At 36.5% G+C, this 22037-nt stretch overlaps 2 protein-coding genes across 2 annotated transcripts; both read left to right on the forward strand.

Moving 5' to 3' along the window:
• The first annotated feature begins 1679 nt into the window (after positions 1–1679).
• LOC136802685 (uncharacterized) lies at positions 1680–8021 on the forward strand. Its single transcript, XM_067059444.1, has 11 exons — positions 1680–1793; positions 2444–2574; positions 2953–2994; positions 3737–3821; positions 4072–4182; positions 4379–4512; positions 4634–4831; positions 5604–5676; positions 6762–6884; positions 7138–7242; positions 7843–8021. The coding sequence occupies exons 1-11, from the start codon at positions 1700–1702 to the stop codon at positions 8019–8021; spliced, it is 1275 nt and encodes a 424-aa protein (XP_066915545.1). The 5' UTR covers positions 1680–1699.
• A 1517-nt stretch (positions 8022–9538) lies between these two features.
• On the forward strand, positions 9539–9904 carry LOC136802686 (uncharacterized G-patch domain protein DDB_G0278987-like). The gene has a single exon (XM_067059445.1). The coding sequence runs from the start codon at positions 9539–9541 to the stop codon at positions 9902–9904; it is 366 nt and encodes a 121-aa protein (XP_066915546.1).
• Positions 9905–22037: the final 12133 nt, after the last annotated feature.

The raw sequence follows: 22037 nt of genomic DNA on the forward strand, positions 1-22037 counted from the left end.
TCATAGGTTGTCCAAATCAGGTTTTATGACTTTATTGTGAAACATGACATAAAACCCAGCTAAAATCCTTAAAACTCAAAATTTTAAAGTGCTGATAACTTCTAAACTATTTATTCAATCATTTTCAAATTTTGACACGTGATAGGCATTGATAATAAAAATTTAAAAAATCTAAAGAAATTTTTTGAAAATGATGACGTCATCATTTATGACGTCATCAAATTTTGAAAATTTTACTCATCTTCAGCATAGATTTTAAGAAAAAATCTTCATGGAAATTAAAAAAACTGGCAATTATGTTAAAGAATAGTCTTTTACCTTTCAGAATCTTCAAACAGAATTGAAATATCTGTATTGGTTCGACTGTAATAGACACTTTTGTAAACCATATATTTGGGCTTTTTTCCGACAGGTGGAAATTTTGTGATGACGTCATCAGTTTTTGGATGACGTCATCAATTTTTTTTTTCTTCCTGGAAAATTGTATCATGATGGAGAACATCTGTACCAAATTTCGTGGCCATAGCTCTTCTAGATCGAAAATAATCGAGGGTGGTAGATTCTACCCCCCCCCCCTGGGGATACAAAAGTCAAAAAAGCTTGGGGCTAATAGGGTTAAACCAAATTGATCTTTACAACCGCAAGGTACCTGAAATAACAACCTGGTGCACATAATATTGTTTTAGCGTCCAAATAATTACGTTAGATAGATATAAAACCAAAGTTCGTACATAACAACACCCCTGTCGGATAGCCCCGGTGGGAACGTCTTCCCACAGTGAAAATGAAAATTTTTTTTCTGATCCAAATGGGGATGAACGTTCCATTGTTCTTAGGTAAAAAAAATCGGTTTGGAATGGTTTCGGAGTGCTATTTTTTCCATTGAATTTTAAATCGGGACGAAAAAATAGCCAATTTTCCACTGAGACTGAAACTATAGGATATCTTTCCCACCAAGGACAAAATATTGGCCAAATTATCAAGTGGGCAGAGAGCCCACCAGGTATTGGACACAGTGATGCATAGCAGACCCAAAATCTATGTAAAATTTGAAAATTCATTGCCGTGCTCTTCGATATACGTGAGACACTCTGGCACAGTAGCTCGTTTGTTACCGTAAACATTATTTCAATAACGAAATTCATGGAATATAACTAAATCGATCGTAACATAAAGGTAGATCATCCAGCTACGGTGCATTGGAATCTCGACCGGGCCAAAATAGAGATGCATCTCTGCTTTTTGCTACGCACTTTAAAATGGGTTACGGGTAAGCAGGGAAAACCAGTCTAAGGAGTGCCCCCCTTCCCTACCGTTAGGTAGACAACTAAAGAAAAGGGAGCCCGCAGGTTGCCTCACTGCGGTCGTAAACATATTCAAGCATGCATATCGCCACACCAGCACATATTCTTCAATTACGGGCTTCCATGATATTGATATTGAAAATTTATATCGGTTACATTATGAGATACGATGAACAAAGGAGGATACTTGTCGCTTTAGTAAATTATATATATTGTCGGACAAGGTCCATTTTAAATTCATCAGAACAGTCTCTGGAGTTTGTTAAGGTCCATAAATAGAGAATTCTTTTTGCACTTTTTTTCTATATACCTGATGTTTTTTCTCTATTAATCTTATATATAGACTTTTCTGTAATAATCAATTTTTAGACTCGAGACAGAAATGTGGACCAGACATGGAGCTCCGTTATCTTCAATGTTGGTCAGAAACACCGAGTGATAGCACAGCATCGATTCCATGCCAACGTCCATTTTTTGTACCATTTCAAGGTACGGCTTTGTTGAAATCGTTATTTTTTCGGCAAATTCAACAAATTGTAAAGCTAAAGCTTTTTTTGCTATAGTGCACAAGCTCATCGGTTGAACCACTAGCGGGGTCATTGAAAGAGCTTTAAAATTATTACTTGGTTGCTTCTTCAAAAATTTTCAATAGTTTTAAAGCAGAGAAAACTGCCTGTCTTTTAATCTTTGTTTTGCCAAAATCCGTCGTTTTACTGGATTCTCTTGTCTCCCGAATAGACGGGGGGGGGGGGTCCGAATAAGCAGGGGGTAGGAAAATTTTCTAAATTCTAATAGGCGGGGTGGATGGAATAAGAGGGGGGGTAATTTTTTTTAACTGATATCAATTTCAACAACAAAAGTGAACCTTTAACAAATTAACACGTAAAAAAAGAACCAATACTAACAAAAAGGAAAATTTTAACAAGTTTAAGGTCTATCTACACTGTAATAAAAAATTAATTATTCAAATTTAATTAGCGGGGGGTCTTAATAAGAGCGGGGGGGGGGGGGGTGGATTTTTTTTGCTCTTAACAATTAGCGGGGGGGACGTCTATTGGGGAAACAAGAGTATTCTGAAAGTTTTAGCCCTCCCTTAAATCAGATATATATCGTAAAGAGCATCTCCTTCTACTTTACAGGCTCAATAACAAGACGATGTTTATCAAATGGGACCTGGGAGCGACATTCGAATGCTACACAATGCATACGGTTACATCCTGGACAGTTATGGTGGCGTTTAGAAGATCTGTTGAATAAATACGGAGTCTATGTATGTAAAATTTCGTCTTTATCAGGGGGTTCGACTTTGTTTTTATTAGTCCAATCAATGACAGTCCGGCTAATACTAGATTGTAGGCAAGTTCTTGATAAATGCTTTCATATGAATGTGTTTGGGCCAGTCGACAAGATATTTGACCGGCGAATCGTAATTTTTATTTTGTCTTAGCGACAAAGTTCACCTTTCCCCCCGATGAGATGCCAAAATAAGACACCCTCCCTACCGTTAAAAATTCTCAACATTATGCATAAGCAAACTTTTTGAAAAGAACTGAGTAGCTTTGAAATTACATATGATAAATGTTTGCTTATTCTAATAGCCAGATAAAATTTTTACTGGAATAGAATTCAATTTTCTTTTTTTCTATAGAGAGTAATGCCTGCCTATGTCAATACCACAACGGAACCAGAAGTGAGTATTTTTCGAAAAAATTAGCTCCTTTAAGACTTTTCATTTAACAATACCAGGCCGAGAGATGGACTAGGTTTGGAAGGTGACGGGCCAAAGTTTGAAAATTATTCCTTTGAGAGACTGAATTTCGAAAGTTTTGCCCATTTTATTTTCTAATTCTGGTCCAATTATGGAAATATATGACCCTATGAGAGATTTTGTGACCCTTTCAGAGACTCAATCGCTGTTTTATATCACATACCTGACACCGATTTTGCCTAAGTCATCCCCCTCCATCTAAATAATGACGCATATACCAATAAAGAACAACATTTCAATGTTTGCAGCGAACAATAGGCTAATAGGAAGCTACTCAATAGAAAGATATCCCAGATAAATAAAATGAAATGTTATCATGTAGAAACTGTTGTATTTTGTTACACCCCTGTGTCACAGACCCGCTGGGACCCCAGCCCCACTGAAAAATTAATCAAAAATTTTGTCCCCAGTGGGAAAATACCCTTGAATTTCAGCCCCACTGGGAAATTGACTTTTATTTCATCCCCACTCGAAATTACATGTTTAAAAATTGCACTCCAAAACCATCCTCACTGGCATTTTTTAACCTTGGAACAATAGAATTTCTATCCCCATTAGGATTTCAATTGGAATTTTTATCCCCACTGAGGGAAAAAGTTCCACCGGGGCTGTGAGACAGGGGTGTTTTGTTAAAGAGACTTAACTAACTTTTCTTTTTGTATAGCCTCCAAAACCTGTTCCATTTAACAAAACCAGCTTTCAGAAAACTGTCACCATTCATGGACATAACACTACGCAAAAACTGCTAGGTAAGAAAATTGTGTTGCTTAGAATAAATTGCTTTGCTCATTAGTGGTGACTCGCAATGTTCATTTTACATTTTATGTCAGTTTATGTCAGTGTACCGTGACTTCGGTAACTTTGTCAATGAATTTTGTGAAAAGCAAAAGCGGTTTTGAAGGTGATGGAAATTCATGGAAGATAAAACTAACCTCCTTTTTACGATAATCTTCCTTATTCAAATACGAGTTAAAGTTTTCTAATTTTTTGACTCCTTAGGAGTGGAGGTAGTATGTCCAGCTACAGTCGATCCTTACTACCAATACTGGCCGGATGGTCTTGTTAATTCCACACTGGTGCAACCCTGTAACCGAAATTTCTTCGAAAACGGTAGGTATCTACGAAGAGTAAACCACTCAAAAAAGTTCCAATCCAAAATTCCTTTTGGAATCAAAAGAATATTTTCACGAAGATCATATCACTCATCCCAAAAGTTTTTTGATAGTCAATAATGTTATTCCTTATTCGTCTCATTTTCTATCTTTGAGGAGACGCCAGCTTGATAATGTTTGATATTCGTTTTTAGGCCTAACAGAAAGATCGTGTGGAAGCAATGGTAAATGGGTTTCTAGGGTTGATACGTCAAATTGTGTTAAAAGATCCAATGGAACAGCTATTGCTTTACATTTTCAAACGTTTGTTGGAAGATTTGGGTATGAGGTAGGTTTCTGAATATTTTCTCTGGCACTATCCGGTCTGAGTAGGATTTTGAGCATACAAGCTTCAGTCTGCAAATGACAGATCCCCTAGATTTAGTTGCTACCTTCATTCTCAATTTTAGACCGATTTATATACGACTGAAAGTTTTTTGGCAAAGACAGGTCTTTTCAATGCTTCCTCATCAGTAAGACCAAGCTCCAACGCAACAACCACAAAATCCATCACTTTCACTACAAGTATAGATACTACAAAAACTCCGAATAAAACGTCGGCATTTTCAAATACCACTACATCTCCCTCTGCTACAAGACTCTCGAGGGTAAGTGTTTTTTCACTGACGGCTTAAATTAACAGGATTAATGAAGCTTTTAACCTTTCAAAGCCGCTAACTTTTTTGAAAAAGGCCAAAAATTTCATCATTTTTTTCTGGAAATTTATTCTTTCAAAGGCCATTTCTCGACCAGGACAAACGATTCAGGTATCAACTTTGGTATCGTTAGAAAGCCCTTTCTCTCAGCTACAAAAAATAGCAGATTTTTTTTCTCTGAATCTCAAGTGGTCAGGAGTTATGACCAAAAGACTGTGTATCGGTAAAATGGCCGTATATAATATATATATACGTATTCTGGCTTCTAAGGGTTAATGGAACGAGGAATAGCCCAAAGTATTCGTATAATTTTTGGATAAAAAGATATGGTTGCCCGTTTTTTTGTTTTTTTTTTCAGCAGTATTTCCCAAAAGAAGGAAAGAAAGAATCGTCAAATCTTTCGTGTTTTGCATTTATTTTTTAATCCATTTGATCTTGGTCGAGGGAATGTTTGAGGGAAAAAAGAGCGAGGAGAAGCGGAAAGGGGTATACAAAAGATTTTTCGATCCCCCCTGTGTTGATGTGGGGAAAAATTGAAACGAAAACATCAACGTGTAACCATCTTGTTTCATTTACAATGGTGAAATTTGTCGTTCTTTTTTAAATTTGTCGTTCTAAGCATAATGAGCCTCGAACCGATTTTCTCGTATGCTTAAAAAACGAAATGAGTAGTAAATAAGAAAACAAAATATGAGTCCATGTCAAATTTTTTTTTATGTTTCAGATAACACCTTCAGAGGAAGAACACATAAAAAACATTTTCACCATTAAATGCAAAGAAATATCTAATCGCACAGGTAATGGTAATGGTAAAGTTCTAATATTTTGATAGTTTTATTGAATTCACTCTGATCATTTACCAAGGTCGAAATTAATATCTTCTGATGAATTGCTTTACAGTATATGACTTAAAATAATATTACTAAGGTAGTTATATCTATCAGTAGTCAGTTGCATGGAAGCAGGGGAGGGCTGCCCCCTAAACGGCCGATTTTTCGGGGGAAGGCACCGAAAGGCAAGGGTCACTAAAAGACACATCTGGTTACTAACCTTTGGGGCCTCTTTGTATATTTACACCTTAGAATTAGCAGTTTCAACCAAAAAGAGAAAAAATTCCCAAAGATTTTCGTGATCGTTTCGTTCGCGTCATTTCAAAAGCTATTTTACTTTCAAAAGGGGGCGCTTAAATCCCAATTTTCGAAAATTACCTCTCCATCTTTGGCCAACCGACCATGCTAATGATGTCTATCATAGATTACCCCTGCGCTCTTGGCTAACGAGTTGCCTGAACAAACTTATTCTTCTAATAAAGATAAATCGCTATTCAAAGGATATGATAATGTGCGGTGTGTGTATTTTACGCGCAAGTTATTTGTAAATAGATAAACATTAGAAACTGACTTAATTGTGAATTAACTTGAAGAAGCCCCCTTCCCTTTTCTCCCCCAGCAATTCTCGTTATCGTGCACCCAGTGGGCACAAGATGTCCTATGGACGTCCTTAGAAAGTCCATTTTGGACGGGAGGACGTCTAGAGGAGACGTCTATTGGACGTTCTATGGACGTGCAATATGAAGTCATATTCGTCTGTTCGATTTCGGTCCGAATAAGACGTCCTTATTTGACGCGAAATGGACGCTATTTGGACGTTTCTTTTAAAATTTGACGTCTGAAGGACGTTTTAACGACGTCATATGGACGCCTGAGTCACTTCATTAATTGAAGTTTTCCAATTCACGATCACATCACATATTTTTTTAATTTTCATGCATTCAAATAGGTAAAAAAAGCCAATTCAAGCAAATCGCTGGGAAGAGTCCCTTACGGTGTGTACACACAACACAGATCTTCTCTGTTACTTCTTTTTCTTTTGAAATTTACAGATTCATCACCAACCAATATGACATGTTCCGGTCATGTCGATGAATATTACCATTGTTGGCAAGAAACTCCAGCAAATTCAACAATCAGAATCCCATGCATATCACTTTATTTCTATAGTGATCGTGAGTGCATCTTAAGATTGTTTTCGTTGTTTTGTTGTTACGAATCATCATAACTGAATTAGTTTTTTTTTCTGATCCCGTTCGCATTAAAATTATTCAAGCACCAATGTATTTCTTCAGCAAATGTTTAATGATATAGAACTTTTTTCCAATAACCATTGCACACAAAAGGCTAATTGATGAAAAACATATGACCTTAAAAAAGAAAAACAGTGAAAATAAAGGGATTATTCTGACTTTAAATTTTCTCCAGGACACATCGATCGACATTGCAATCATCATGGAGAATGGGAAGATATCAACATCGATGATATTTGTCTGCCTTTAGAGGAATATGAAGTATTGAAAAGATGGAAAAGTCTGCTTGAACGTTACAATATGACGGTAAAAAATATAACATAATTAATCTCGTTTCAAGGATCAAATTTTTACGGTGGTTTGTTAGTGCCATGTACAAAACAGATATAATTAGCTAACTAACTGGGCTCAAATATATTATGACTTAGCGTGCTAACTCGACCTTGCGTACTAACTCGACTTAGTGTATTAACTCTACTTAGCGTACTAACTTACTTGACGAACTCGACTTACGGGGAGACCACACAAGTTGGACCCCCAAAATGGACGCCTAAAATGAACCACCAAATGGAATCCCTTAAAATTGAAAAATACGGCTGTTTCTGGCTGTAAATGATCGAACTGGTGACGTTGACGAAGGTGCTGGTGATTCTGATGGTGGTATGATTGTGGTGCTGGTGAACCTGACGATTGAATAAATGGTGCTTAAAAATATGAATGTGATGATGGGAGCAATGGTGCTGGAATGTGGTGAAGAAAATAAGGGTGATCATCAGATTAATCATCAGATTCCTCATTTACCGTTGATCTCACCAACAGATCCATCAGTTCCATCGTCACATTCATCAGTTACATTGATTCCACCATCTATTGGTTTCAGCATTAGAATCGCTAGCACCATTGACTTCAACATTAGATTCATTCAGCAAGTTTGCTTTAACTTCATTGATTCCAGCATCAGGTTCATCAACACCATTGATTCCACTTTCAGAATCACCCGGTACATCATCACCACCACTAGATTCATCAGCACCAACATCAGATTCACAAGAGCCTTGATGACATCACAAGAATCACTAGATCATCCATCATCAGAATCACCAGATCCATCATTGAATCAGAATTCTACAGCCAGAAAAAAGTGTAATTTTCAATCCATTTGACGGTCCACTTTGTCGTCTCCCCAGTAAGTCGAGTTAGTACACTAAGTCAAGTTAGTGCGCTAAGTCAAGTTAGTACAATAAGTCGAGTTAGTGCGCTAAGTTGAGTTAGCACGCTTAGTAGAGTTAGTACACTAAGTCGAGTTAGTATCTGTTTTGTACATGGCACTAACAAACCACCGTGAATTTTACCACTTTTCGATTTTAATGGTGAATGAATTCAAATCATTAGATGCATAGGTTTTCGATGTTTTGTGTTGAAGACGGCTTTCACGACCCTTTAGAAATTCTACTGGTAGTTCTCATACTTTATCTTGTGTTCTATTTCATTATTTGTAGGTGATTTCAAGCAATGCTAGCAAGCTTTATACAAGCAAGGTAAGTGAGAGTTTGTCTCAACATATTTTCTGAAAGGTTTTCGTAATTAAACCTTTCTCATATAAACCTGTAAGCATGAGGATGTGAGGATCTTCGAGTTACTCTTTCAAGTTCCGAGAAAGGTTTATCAGTTTCAAGAAATAGACATATAGCAGTCTTGCACCCAGAGTCATTTGTATCACTTTTTGATTTTACTGATGGGCGTGATACAACCTTTCGCGTGCTTTTAGAAAAACTAAAAAAGGCGAACTGAGGCAATGAGTTCGAGTTTGGATGTCTACCCCTCTTATTTTATTTAAAAACAATAATATCATATTGTGTAATATCTCTTTTCCCATTTTAGCTGGTCTTCTTGTGGTTGTTGGTTCTGGCAATGTCAGCCATATTATTTAATACTGTGTAACAAAATGCTGTTGGCGTGGTGCAAATCAAAGACAACACCAAGTGTTTATATAAATGATTATAGTCGTAGAGGGTGTTTATCTTCTCCTCGTAGAGTGCTCAATAAGTAAATAGAGCGTTACTATAATAAAGAGTCTTGAGTCAACTCTTTATTATATAAATGATTATATTCATTAACGGTAAATTATTTATGAAAATACAATTCAATTAGATTGTATCAATATGACTCTTCTTAATGTTTTACAGTTTTCATCAAAATTTCATGTTCCTAGCTTAAGCCAAAATAGAGCATTGCAAAAAACAAGTTTTGGCAACATCGGCATTCTTTAGTTCTTCCTTAACCCTATCCGTACTAGGGGGGTCTGCTCGGCGGAAAATTATACTGATGATAAATAGGGTAAATCAAGTTTGGTTTTCCCTCCTCACTTCTATAAATTTTATTTCATAAAATCTCCGTCGATGTAATATTGGTTACTTCCAACCTAACCGACTCGGTACGACTGGAACCTAGTCTAACGGCTTAGTCCCTAGTCTAACGACCTCTTTCAATTTAGATCGCGAATTGACAGGACCTTTCTTCAGAAAACTTTCAATCTTTTTAAACATTTTCTGAATCCTATTATATCTTTTCAATAAATGGCTGACGACAAGAAAATACTAATCGAATGGAAACAGTACAACCCTCAGACACTGAAAGAGGGGAATTTTCTGGAGAAATCGACCGAAAAGCCAAATAAAAAGAAGTCGAAAAAGTCGTCTGCCAAGAAACGGAAAAATAAGAGAAGAAGATTATCTTCAAGCTCCAGCTCCTCGTGTAGCTCTTCATCTAGTTCCTCATCAGACTCGGAGGATGTCTCATCTGTTGAAGGAAGGGCACCAGAAAGGTTCAAAGTTGTCCCTGAGGAAGAAAAGAATAAATACGAACTTCCTAAAAGCTTGACCGAATACGTAAATGAACAATTTGAAACGTATATCCCTGAGAAAGATTTAAAGTCTGCTTGAAAATCCAGTGCCAAACAATGTTGACATTGTCACGAAACTGGATGACTTTGCTAGGAGTATGTTGAAGCAAGAGAAGAACAACAGACTTGCCAACGAAGCAATCAACCTGGATAGCGTTCTTGAGAAAATCCAAGGAAAAATCCGTGACGTAATGGGACCACTTTCATAACTTTGGCTCTTGATTGAAGGTGCCCTAGACACATCGCCAGATGGTGATGATGCAACTGTTTTCAAGAAGCTTCAGGAGCTAAATCAGCAAACTGTGATGATGTTGGGTCAAAGCAGTAACACAGTAGTCTACCATAGACGCTTTAACTTGTTGCAAAATATTATCCAATCAGCTTCTCGATCGAAAAAACTCTTGAAAGAAAAAGCTGAACTTTTACAAAAGCATGATTCACAGCTAATGGGTAAAAGGTTTCGTAAACACATCATCGAAGTAACCAAAGCCCAAAATACTGCCATCGAAGCCTTCTCGAAAAACAAGCGCCTCGTAAATCGAGATTTCCAGGAGCCTCGCAGTCTTTTCATCAACAACAAGGGAGGAGTGCTGTGGGGCGACCTCACCCGATTCAAATTACTCATCAAATTCAAGATGGCAGAGAAATGGTGGCAGCACAAACCAATTCAACAACAACAATAACTACAACCAGAAGAGTAGATGACACAAGGAACATGGAAAATTTGTTAAGTTTCGCATCATATCACCCCAAGATTGCTCCAGTTCTGGAGAAAGATCTCTCTTGGAGAGATTAACTCTCTTGTCCGAGAGTTATTCTCAGAACAAGAAATAAATCCAAATCTTCCTATCGCGGCAAGGTTAAGATACTTCATAAAAAACTGGGAGGTGATAACAAAAGATCCAAACATATTGTCATTAGTAAATGAGTACAAAATTCCACTGTTAAGCTAACCATCCCAGGCAAGAAAACCTCGGAGATTAAGGATGAACAGTCAAGAGAAAGAACTAGTCAGAACAGAAATTGTAGCAATGCTTGGAAAGAATGCAATTTCAAAGGTTCCTCACTCACCAGGCCAGTTTCAGAGCAATCTATCCTGGTGGAGAATTGGGCAGAGGCCTGTCATAAACCTGAAGGATCTTAACAACTTTGTCCCTTACGTTCATTTCAAAATGGAAGGCCTTCAATTGATCCCCCTAATGTTACAGCAAAAATGCCTACTTCAGTGTTCCTCTCCATCAGGAATCTCATCAATATGTACGATTCGAATGGGAGGGATACCTTTATCAATTTGTTTGCCTATGCTTTGGTTTGGGACCGGCCCCCAGAATTTTTACCAAGATAATGAAAATACACATGAGTATCCTTCGCAGACTGAACATACAGATAATTATTTACATCGTCGACATGTTAATAATTGTTCGTACAAGGGAGGAGGCATTGATAGCCAGAGACACAGTCATTTACCTCTTGCAACAGTTGGGGTTTCTTTTCAATCTGGGAAAATCTGTGCTGACACCATGTCAAGTAATAGAATTCTAAGGCTTAACAATAGACTCAACAGCAATGACTGTGTGGTGTCTCTCCCACAAGAAAAGATTCTGAAAGTTCAGAAATCATGCAAGGATATGTATCGAAAAAAAGTAACATCGATTTAAGAGTTAACAAAACTATTGGGTCTATGTCCATTTACTTTCTCTAGTCTACCTTTGTTCAACAAATTTGATTTGTTTCTAGCTGGACGGAAATAAGGTTTGGTCTATTGACAATTTTTGTTATAAAGAACAACTATCTTTCTATCTGAACTCTCTCCTCACGGAATTTGGCTTTGATCTATTTTTTTCTCAATGGCAACCTTTGTCCTACAGGGTTATCGTCATATCTTGACTCACTCCTAGCGAAATTTTCTTAGCCTGTCCATTCTCGAATGACTTAGGGCAAGTCTCAAAAACCTAATTGTTCACCCTAAGCTTTTGCGATCAATAGCAGCTAGATTCAGAGATCTAATTAGGGCTCTAAAGAACCTCTATACCTTGAAGTTTACGAATCAAATTCTGACGTAAATAAAAGTCACGCCAAAAATCAATGATAAAAGAAAATGTAATCATGACGTCATAATTTAATCAAATTTGGTGACGTCATGGGAAGTATAGTCGCTATAATATTTAGAGCACATGCCCAACCTTTATTAAATTTGAACCAAAGATACATAGAGAGAGGGAGAGGGAGAGGGAGAGAGTTAATAAAATAAATTTCTTTTTGTGCCAGAGCTAGCAGTGATAAAGATTCGAAGAGTTCCTGAGCCGATTTAACAAGTTCGTCTTCTGTGTGAAGGGTTTCTTTAAAGTTTTTGTTTTCAATGAAACATTTTATACTAATCGAAAGCTGATGCAAATTATCTATCTTTGCTTTTAGTTCATTGAGTTTCGCTGCCTCCGTTTCAGTCATTTGGTTTCTTGAAACCTTTTCGTACGCAATCCAAATAGACTTCTGAAGGCCAGTAATACGCAAATTTTGGTAATCACAATACTCTCCACCTTTACTAAAATTTGAAAGATCTTCTTCTTCTTCTGAGGAATCAATATAAACTGATAAGCCGTCATGAAATGAACACACTTTTAAAAGCTTGACTTCCTTCATTGCAATTTGATTCGACAGCTTCAAATTGATGCGGTTCTTCATACCTGAAACGCATGAACTATAACATGCCCAGACTGTACCGAAGCATCCTACAATGTATTTAGGACGGAAAATACGGAAAATGAGTCATAGATAATTCCAGTTTCTGTTTTCTTATCTACTTCTTTGATTTTTTTGCTCATGAAACGGTAGGTGGCAGGAACAACGTTAACCATTGGAACTGGGAAATCTAATTTTGGAAGTTTTCTGGATTTTTCTTTGTTGCATGTCTGGTACACTGTTTTGTTTCACACCTCTCTCATTTTTGTTTCAAACTTTTTTTAAGCAATAGAAAGCACCAAATTCGTGTGGGTTCACATCTTAGTTCTTGGGTTGATATTTTTTTAAGGTGTTCCCCAGGGATCTATTTTAGGTCAATGATTTATTTTACATCATTCAAGAAATTTCAAACTTTGCCGATGACTCTACTGGCACGAGTATTGACGATGTAAATAGAAATTTATTAAAGCATTTAAAAATTTTATTAGCGTGGTTTGAACATAACTCTTTGGCTGCTAACCCATTAAAATTTCCGGCTAGTTCGAAACGCAGGTTCAGGTTTCAGGTTACAGGTTAAATCCTTTTGATGGAAATTTCAAAAATAAAATATTTCAACGTGTAGAGTGGAGCTTTGCGGTTTTGACATTATATAAATTATTCTATAATTGTTAGTAGTCTTTGAATTATCATATAAAGTAAAATATCTGTTTTTATTTTGAAACGCGTTCAATTTACTGATTTAATATTCATTTTACAGACGATGCGTTTTGTTTTCTCGTTTCTAGCAAATGTGCACGGGGCTTTATGAAGCCCGGTTTCTATGGAAAGTGGAAACTCTTTGTTTCCAGCTCGTCTTATGTTGTTATGTTGCGCTTTAGTTTCAGTAGCGGCGTGTCAGGGGGCAATGCCCCCCTAGCGAGAAATTTTTTAAGGGGGCGCCAAAAAGGATGGGGCGTGAACGAATCATTACAAATAAAATACTTTGCTCTTCTCTCGTACGTATAAAGAAGTACGCTCATAGTTTGAAAATTGATAAACAGTTTATTATGAATGGGAAAGTAAAATCCATCAGGTGAGCCAATTACTCCTTTTCTCAGTACGTCGTTTGAATGATATCAGTGACAGTGGGTTAATAAAAGTAAATAAATGTTCACAAAAACAAACAGTTGAGTGTTTTGCTACCACCTTTGGAAGATCCACAGTGCTCAACTTATGTGGATTCTGAAATTGCGGCCCGGGGGGGGGGGTACTACCCTTCTCGACCGACGGGGGTGCTCCGCTGAGGTTCGAAAAATGGACCCTACGTGGGACTCGAAATTTGCTAAAAGTGACCCTGAATGGGACTGAAATTCCAAAATTTTCTCAAATTTTCTACTTTTTCCCCAAATTTTCCAATAATAGGGGCGTACGGGACTTGCAAAAACCGATAAACCGCGCAAAAATAGCTCTTTCACCGATAAACCGACAAAATTTATCCTCTTCACCGACACCGACTTTTTACTCTTGCTTCAAAAAAGGTCTGTAGCTCTTAATAAAGTAGACTGCATGTATCCCCGAAATTTGTGTAGCAAAACTAACCCATAATCCCCAATGCATGCTGGCAGGAATTCAAATTGTTGTTTAGGAGGAAGCAGGAGGCGCAACCATGGTTTGCGCCGACGGAAAATTTTTCAGTTTTCTAGCTTTCGTTTAGGCTAAAAACGCCCTTTTTAGACACTTTTTTCCGAAAATAAGCTGGCTTAGTGAATAAATACTATTCAATACGGGTTTCTGCATTTATTATGTTGGTTGCCCTCGACGGAGAAAACTTTTGTATTTTCTCAACCCTCCATGCGAGCGAAGTGAGCGAGAAAAAAATTGATGGACTTTATTTGTGCCGAGATTTGTGCAAGTTACTTGTCCACGATTTTAAACTCCAAAATTATAATCTCTAAAATGGTGTTTGGAAAAAGCATCTTTTGAGGCCCTAAAAGTATTACTGGACTGGACTATTTTATTTTCTGCTGGTCATATATACACAGTAGAGTGGTGGGTAGGTCAATGGTGGGGAGGCAAAAGTAGAATTTTGGCTGAATGCGCCCCCTAGGCATATTCTGGCGCCCCCTTTTTGGTCGCATTAGTATACCGAGATTTGTTTAACTTGAACTTTTGGTCATTTTAGAAACATTTAGGAAATGCGAGCGAAGCGAGCAAGAAAAATTTGCGACATTATTTATCGAGATGAATTTGCGTAAAGTCAATTAGAGTATAATGATACTGAAATGCGAGCGAAGCGAGCACAAAATTTTCGACTAGAAAAGGAACAAAATAAAACCACGTAAAATTATTTTAGTAACTTTATAAAATTATAAAAACTTTAAAATCAGGCATATAATATATGACAAATCTTATGAAAAATTCCACATACGATCCTTGAGGAACTATTATTGGTTATGCCTATTCTAAAAAATTCAATGCAAAAAGTTGACTCTGTTTGATGCGAGCGAAGCGAGGGAAAGTTTTTCCAAAATAGAGCTTAAATTTGAGCAAAAGTTTAGTAAAAGGGCGCCTTAAAGGGAAAGAGGCGCTACATACTAAAGAGCAAATACGAAAGAAAACTTTCTTCTTTTAACGCCCCTTTAAAAAGCCTCCACTGGGAGGGGGGAGTTGCCCCCTGCCACCACGCTACTGTATGTAAACAATTGTTTCCATCCGAGCTTTTACTAATGGGCTATTGCTGAACATATGTTATTTAACTAGGTCACTCCTGGTGTTTTCTGCGAGCGAAGCGAGCAAAGAAAATTTTACTTCTTGATTTTTGATTATTTATGCACAAGGATAATCAATTCTCAGAAACCGACGTATGTGATAATCACCGAAAAACCGCTATTTTTTGATTTTTTCACCGATAAACCGAACATAAACAGCTCAATCACCGACACCGTGATGTTTTCCCTTCACCGATAAGCCGACATATTTCGAGCTCTTCACCGATAAACCGACAAAAAAAAGGGCCGAAACCGACAAACCGCGCAAAACCGCTTTCCCGTACGCCCCCCACATAATAGGTACCCTACGAGGGACTGATTTTTCTATTTTGGTGTTTTTGCGACCCTACCTGGGACTCGTGGAGGTTAAAAAAGGTACCCTGACCAGCAGAGCATCCCGTAACCCATCTTGCCCTAGTATCCCACCCCCCCCGGAATTGCGGTTTCTCCATTAGACGTGGAAGAGAAAAGTGCTTCCGAAATGATTGACGTTGAGGAGAACTGACATTCCAAATCCTAACGCTAACATAAATGTTCTAGACGATGTTTCATCTGCTACGTATACTGAAGAGACATTTACAACAGAAGGCCATTCCTTTAAGCGCGTTAAAACGAGATTGAGATCCTTTATACTTCAGGTCAGGTTAGAAGGACTTTTATGTTGATGTCTACAGAAAAAAAGATCTTATTACAAATTGACACTGACCTACTCGGAAAAAATTCTCCAGAGCTTTCAAAGGCGCTTATTTTGTAGATTATTAGGGCATTTATTTCATATCTTAACTTAACCATTTTTAGAATCGAGTTAAAGCGTCCTCTGCCTTCGCATATTTTCTTTACGTAGTTCTTAGATTTTTGCATTAAGGTTAATTAATCATCATTCATTAATCAAGTTTAAGTTCATAGAAAACTAAACTAAAATGCATATCCAGCAACAAAGCGTGGAATAAAAATCACAGGTTTTCCTAGAACATCTCAAACGATAAAGAAGGTTTTTATATGAGCATGTTATATGTCTTATAATAGAGTGTTACGTTTTTACCGTGTAAACAGTAGATCCTTTTTTAAGAAAATTTATTCTTAGGATCTTGAGAAAATAATCTTCACTCGTATTGCCTGCATTTCCTACTCCAACAACTGAACGGGCTTAGGACAGTAAGAATAAATTGTCTTAAAGTGTGAATAAATCCGTTGATCAAGTACTTAAAGAGAAGGGTCGAATGGGGCGAAAAAATAGGGGCGCCAAAAAGGTCAAATGAGTTTTGTCCCCGCAGCTCTGAAGCTACTGTTTAGTGTGTTGATGTGTACAAAACGTAAAAAAAATGTCTGTTTCTTCTGTCATTAATTGCAGAGCTATTTTTTATACTTTTGGAACGAATTTTTGACTTCTATTCCTTAGAATTTTATGGGAAAAACAGCGGGACCAGTATTTTTGAAACTTTTTGGACGGGATAACGATAATTTTCAAGAAAATGGCCGGGATGGCGGTAATTCAAAACCGCGTACGCCCCCACCGTTATATAAAACGCGTGTGTTTTAAGAAAAATGAAGGTGGTATTTAGTTTATGAAATTGACATTCTGTAGACAAGAAATAAATAGTCTTTTTAAAAGATCATTATTAGTGTCTGATATATGTTTTTGTATATCAGGGTTTAGATGCAATTGGTTTGTTTTGGTCCTAATCCGGACTCTTGTTTTAGCCTCACTTTCATGCCCCTTTTAAGACCTCAGATTTTCCACATGGGCCTTTTTCAGTTCTTCAGTTCTTCAGTGCAGACTGCTGTTTTTGCGAAGCGAATTTATGAGCGAAGCAGTTTTGCTATCGTGTGTGCGTACCTTTAACTATCTATCCTTTCGACTCTCTATAAGGCAGGGAGAGGGGAAAAACGTTTCGAATCTCCGAGTCGCGCGACACCAAAATATTTAGGGGATAAAATATGAAGGATATTCACCGAAATGGTAACTCAAATTACCTCCGTCATATCAAATTTGACGTATACGTCAGAATGATACGAAGAACGAGTCTACCCTCCGTGACCCGTGACGTCAATATTTAGGAGATAACAAACGTGAAGAATATCCCGGGAAATGATAAAACAAATTACCTCCGTTATAGTAAATTGTTATATTTGAATTTATTGCAAAACGAAAGTGATGCCATTATGCTCCCTGTCCTTTTTGACGTCACGGCGATAGAGATATCTTGACACTGATTGGTTCTACAGATTCGTTGCCATGGTTTCAGTTTATCATCAAAGGGATTATTCTTTTTTTTCTCTCCGAATTTGGCTGAATCGCAATTCTGAGAAACTGCTTGGCTGTTTTTTTGAATTTTTATTGAGTCATTACTTTCTGTTATCATCATTACAATTTACTATAATTTGTCCTGTTTTTCTTGGCTTCGATCCTTGATTGTCATCGTTCTGTTTTGGTCATTGGTTTGGTTTCGACTTTCATTTCAATCAAATCGACAGCAAAGAAAGAAGGCACTGGCCTGTTATTGTTCATTGTTTGGTTGGTTGTTGGTCTTCAGATCAGGGAAGTCAATTTTAAAATTTATTGTGCCACAAATTTGTTCTCATTTTTTACATTTGGTCTTCGAGTATATCCTCCTTGCTTGCCTTTCTGTTTAAAAGATACCGTGTATTTTAAGCAACTTTTGTTTGCCATTTTTTAACCGAATTAATTATTTTTTGCTAGCCGTGTTTACTGTACTGCAAAATTGATTATTTTGATAATATGTCAGCTTCTCCAGACAGAATTTGTCCAACAGGGCTTACCAATTTTGGTCGAAATGTGTGTTTTTTCAATTCTGTTATTCAAGCATTGTATTCAGTTGATGCCTTTCGGAAGTTTGTTTGTGAATATGAAAATAGTGCTGAAAATGACCCAGTTATAAATGTGATGAAACACTCATTTATTTCTATAACGTTCTCTGATGCCCCATTAGAAACATACCCATTATTGCCATATTTTGAGCTGCCAGGTTATGAACATGCAAGATGTGAACAGTTTGATGCACATGAATGTCTCCTTCATATTTTGGATAAAATTTCTCCAATAGATACTGAGCAATCAGTGTTTAAGACTTCAGTTTTACAGTCAATACTGTGCAAAAGTTGCCAGAATGTTTCTGATCAAACAGTTTTTGAACAAACGTGTCACATCAAATTTCCAAATAGAGAAGGTAATTCGATAAAGCAAGAGCTGATTAAGCTAGTAGACGATCCATTTGGAGAGCCACTTGATGAATTATATCAGTGCTCTGATTGCTCCGTTCGAACAAATGCTATTAGATCTAGAACATTATTGCATATATCTGATTTCCTTATTATTACATTGGGTATGTTCCGTTACGATCATACAACGCAGAATTCAAGAAAAGTGGTACCTGATTTAGTAATTGAAGAAAATTTTGAGAATGTTCTTTTGGGAAATTTGAGTTTACAAGGGGGGGGGTTTCACTTTTACGGTATGACGGTATTGGACCTTTTTACCCCCGGTAAATCGGTATTACGAGAAAAAAACGACGGGATTACGGTATTTCATTTTCTACCGGTATCGGTAAATTGCCTGTTTTTTTGTCGGTATTTCGATATTTTTATCAATAAAAAACGGTATTTCGGTATAAAACTATTTACCTTTTAGTTTCTTCATAAGTTTCATGACGAAAAATTTTCAAAAAAGATAAGTCTCTTCCGCTATTTTAACCAGTAAAATTTTCTTGCTCGCTTCGCTCGCACAATCTAGGATGTCCTATTGAGTTATTGTCATGGTGAGGTTATTCAAAATAAGCAAAACTTTACGATAACTAAACAATTTTTGCTATTTTTCTGCGGGCGCATTTTTTAATGACAACTTTTGTGATGATAATACTGCATCAAGTAGTTCTAAAAGCATCTTGTGCAGCATCGAACGATTAAAAAATAATTCACATCATGATGCACATGATGCGTTTTCAGGCAATCTAGGCATTCTAAATTTTAAATTTTTTCTTGGGCGAAACTCTTGGAACGCCGCACCGGGTACGGCAGGTACGTCGCTCGCCGTACCATATTTTTGCCAACAAATGGTCAGTGTTAAATAAAATCAAAAATTGTATGACCAAACAAGGCATACTTGGCTAACAATAGCGTATTAAGGCCGTTTTTCAATAACAAAGGAGAGCGAAAATTCTCGAAAAATTTTCGCGCTCGCTTCGCTCGCGTTATTTTTTACATTTTTTTTCTTTCATCTTTCCATCTTTGCACCACAGCACCACCTCTATGAAGCCTGTGTTGAAGTCTACGGCTTCTCAGACCATGATTGGCCCAAACCTCGATTTTGAATTAATTCTCAATATAAAAGACATCTTATGGGTCTGCGGAGAAGAAATTATTGGGGGAAAGGCTTATTTTTGCATTTGCCTCCCGTAACAAGCAAGTAACTTTGGCGCATTCAGACCTAAAATATTGCTTTATGAAAGAAGCTCAAGTAGCTGTAAAAGAGACCTTAAAAAGTGGACGATATCGAGAATAAGGTCACAAAACTAGCAAAAAACTTTATTGGCGAAAATGTTTGGTATAAGAATGGGACAAGCTGGAGTTTTTACAAGCTCTCGTTTGATTTGGTTGGTCGTTAACCTGTAATAAAATTTGTTACTTTTTCTAAAGAACGCGTCATCGCTATTACTTCAAATAACCAATTAGTGAAGTCTGTTGTAAAAACTCCAGCCCATCCCATAAGAATAGGTCAATCTGTTTAAAAGAGACCATAAAAAGGTTAAATTTAGCCCAATAAGGTCACAATCGTTTAACCAAAGATGTAAAAGCAAAAATGTTTTTTTTTCGCGCGTGAATACGTGAATTGGCAAAAATTTGTGCGTAAATACAAGAATTGAGGGTTGACTGGGGGGCCTCATAAAGTACAAAACTTGTTTGTACAATTTCTCATTTGTTACTACACAATAGATTTGATAACTGAAAATTCATTATTTTCGAGAAAATAAACATAAATATAATAACAATATCGGTATCGGTATTAGGCTTCCTTCACCGACGGTATTACGGTGTTTGACCCAAAATCTTGTCGGTATGACGGTATTTAAGACCCCTGAAAACCCCCCCCTACAAGCTGTCATTTTCCATCACGGTGAAACCGCAAATAGTGGTCACTATACATCGGCCGTCAAATATAAAGATACATGGTATTCGGTTAATGATGATAAAGTTTTCTGTATCAAAAATGTTAATTTCAACTGTAAAGTTAATGATGAGACTGTTCCATATTTATTAATTTATAAAAAATCAAAATCACAAAAAATTTCACCATCTATACCAATTCATAATAACCTTGTACGCAATATAAAATTTGACAAAAACATTTCTGAAGTCTCTATTAGCTCAAACTCAAAAACAACCAAAATATGGATGCTACCTCTTTCACTAAAAAAATGGATAGAGTTGATATACTTTTGCAAGACGAATGTGACATTTACAAAGCTAATTTTTTGTCACCTCAAAAAAATGAAACCACAAAGGCAATAAGGAAACGAAGAAAAATTATGCGAAGTGAAATAAAGGAAAAAAAGTCATGTATTGTAAAAACTTCTACTAATTATAGACAGGAGAGTTCTGTTAAAGCAATATGTACATCTCCACTGAAAAAAAACTTGCTTGATAAACCAGATTTAAAAATTACCTTCCCAAATAAACCAGAGGGTAAAACACTTTTTAAAAATAACTTGCTTGATAAACAAGATATAAAAATTACCTTCCCAAATAAACCAGAGGGTAAAACACTATTTAAAAAAAACTTGCTTGATAAACAAGATATAAAAATTACCTTCCCAAATAAACCAGAGGGTAAAACACTTTTTAAAAAAAACTTGCTTGATAAACAAGATATAAAAATTACGTTCCCAGATAAACCAGAGGGTAAAACACTATTTAAAAAAAACTTGCTTGATAAACAAGATATAAAAATTACCTTCCCAAATAAACCAGAGGGTAAAACACTTTTTAAAAAAAACTTGCTTGATAAACAAGATATAAAAATTACCTTCCCAAATAAACCAGAGGGTAAAACACTATTTAAAAATAACTTGCTTGATAAACAAGATATAAAAATTACGTTCCCAAATAAACCAGAGGGTAAAACACTTTTTAAAAATAACTTGCTTGATAAACCAGATATAAAAATTACGTTCCCAAATAAACCAGAGGGTAAAACACTTTTTAAAAATATTGATTTTCAACGCATTGTTATCCCTTCTGCATTTTTTAAAAAATCCTCAAAAGAAACATCATATAAGAACAAATCGAAAGCTGGCAAACTTTTAAACAAGAAAAAGACAAATCCAGACAGGTTATTAAAAGGTCTTACTCAAAATAATTCTAAATTATCACACACTTCTATGAACATCAATACTAATCGACAACCTTCTGACAACAATAACATTCCATTGAACAATCAGAATGATCATGAGATGAATGAAGAACCACGTGTGAACGAAACAAATATTCAATTGAGTGACCATCATCATGGGCACCTTAACATCCATGAAAATAGATTTGTAAAAGAAGCTGTATCAAACTTCATCAAAGGGGAAGATAAGCATTCTTTAGATAGATGTATCACATGCCAAGAAGTCAGGCCAGTATTCTTTTCCCATGTCCCTAAGAAGAAGGCTGATAAGTGGCAAGTAGAAGATCAAAGATGCACTAGGTGTAAAGATGAATTTAATCAGAAACAAAATCGAAAAAAAA

This window comes from Clytia hemisphaerica, unplaced genomic scaffold (assembly GCF_902728285.1).
Source record: "Clytia hemisphaerica strain Z4C2 unplaced genomic scaffold, Clytia hemisphaerica genome assembly, whole genome shotgun sequence".
NCBI classification, from domain to species: Eukaryota; Metazoa; Cnidaria; class Hydrozoa; order Leptothecata; family Clytiidae; genus Clytia; species Clytia hemisphaerica.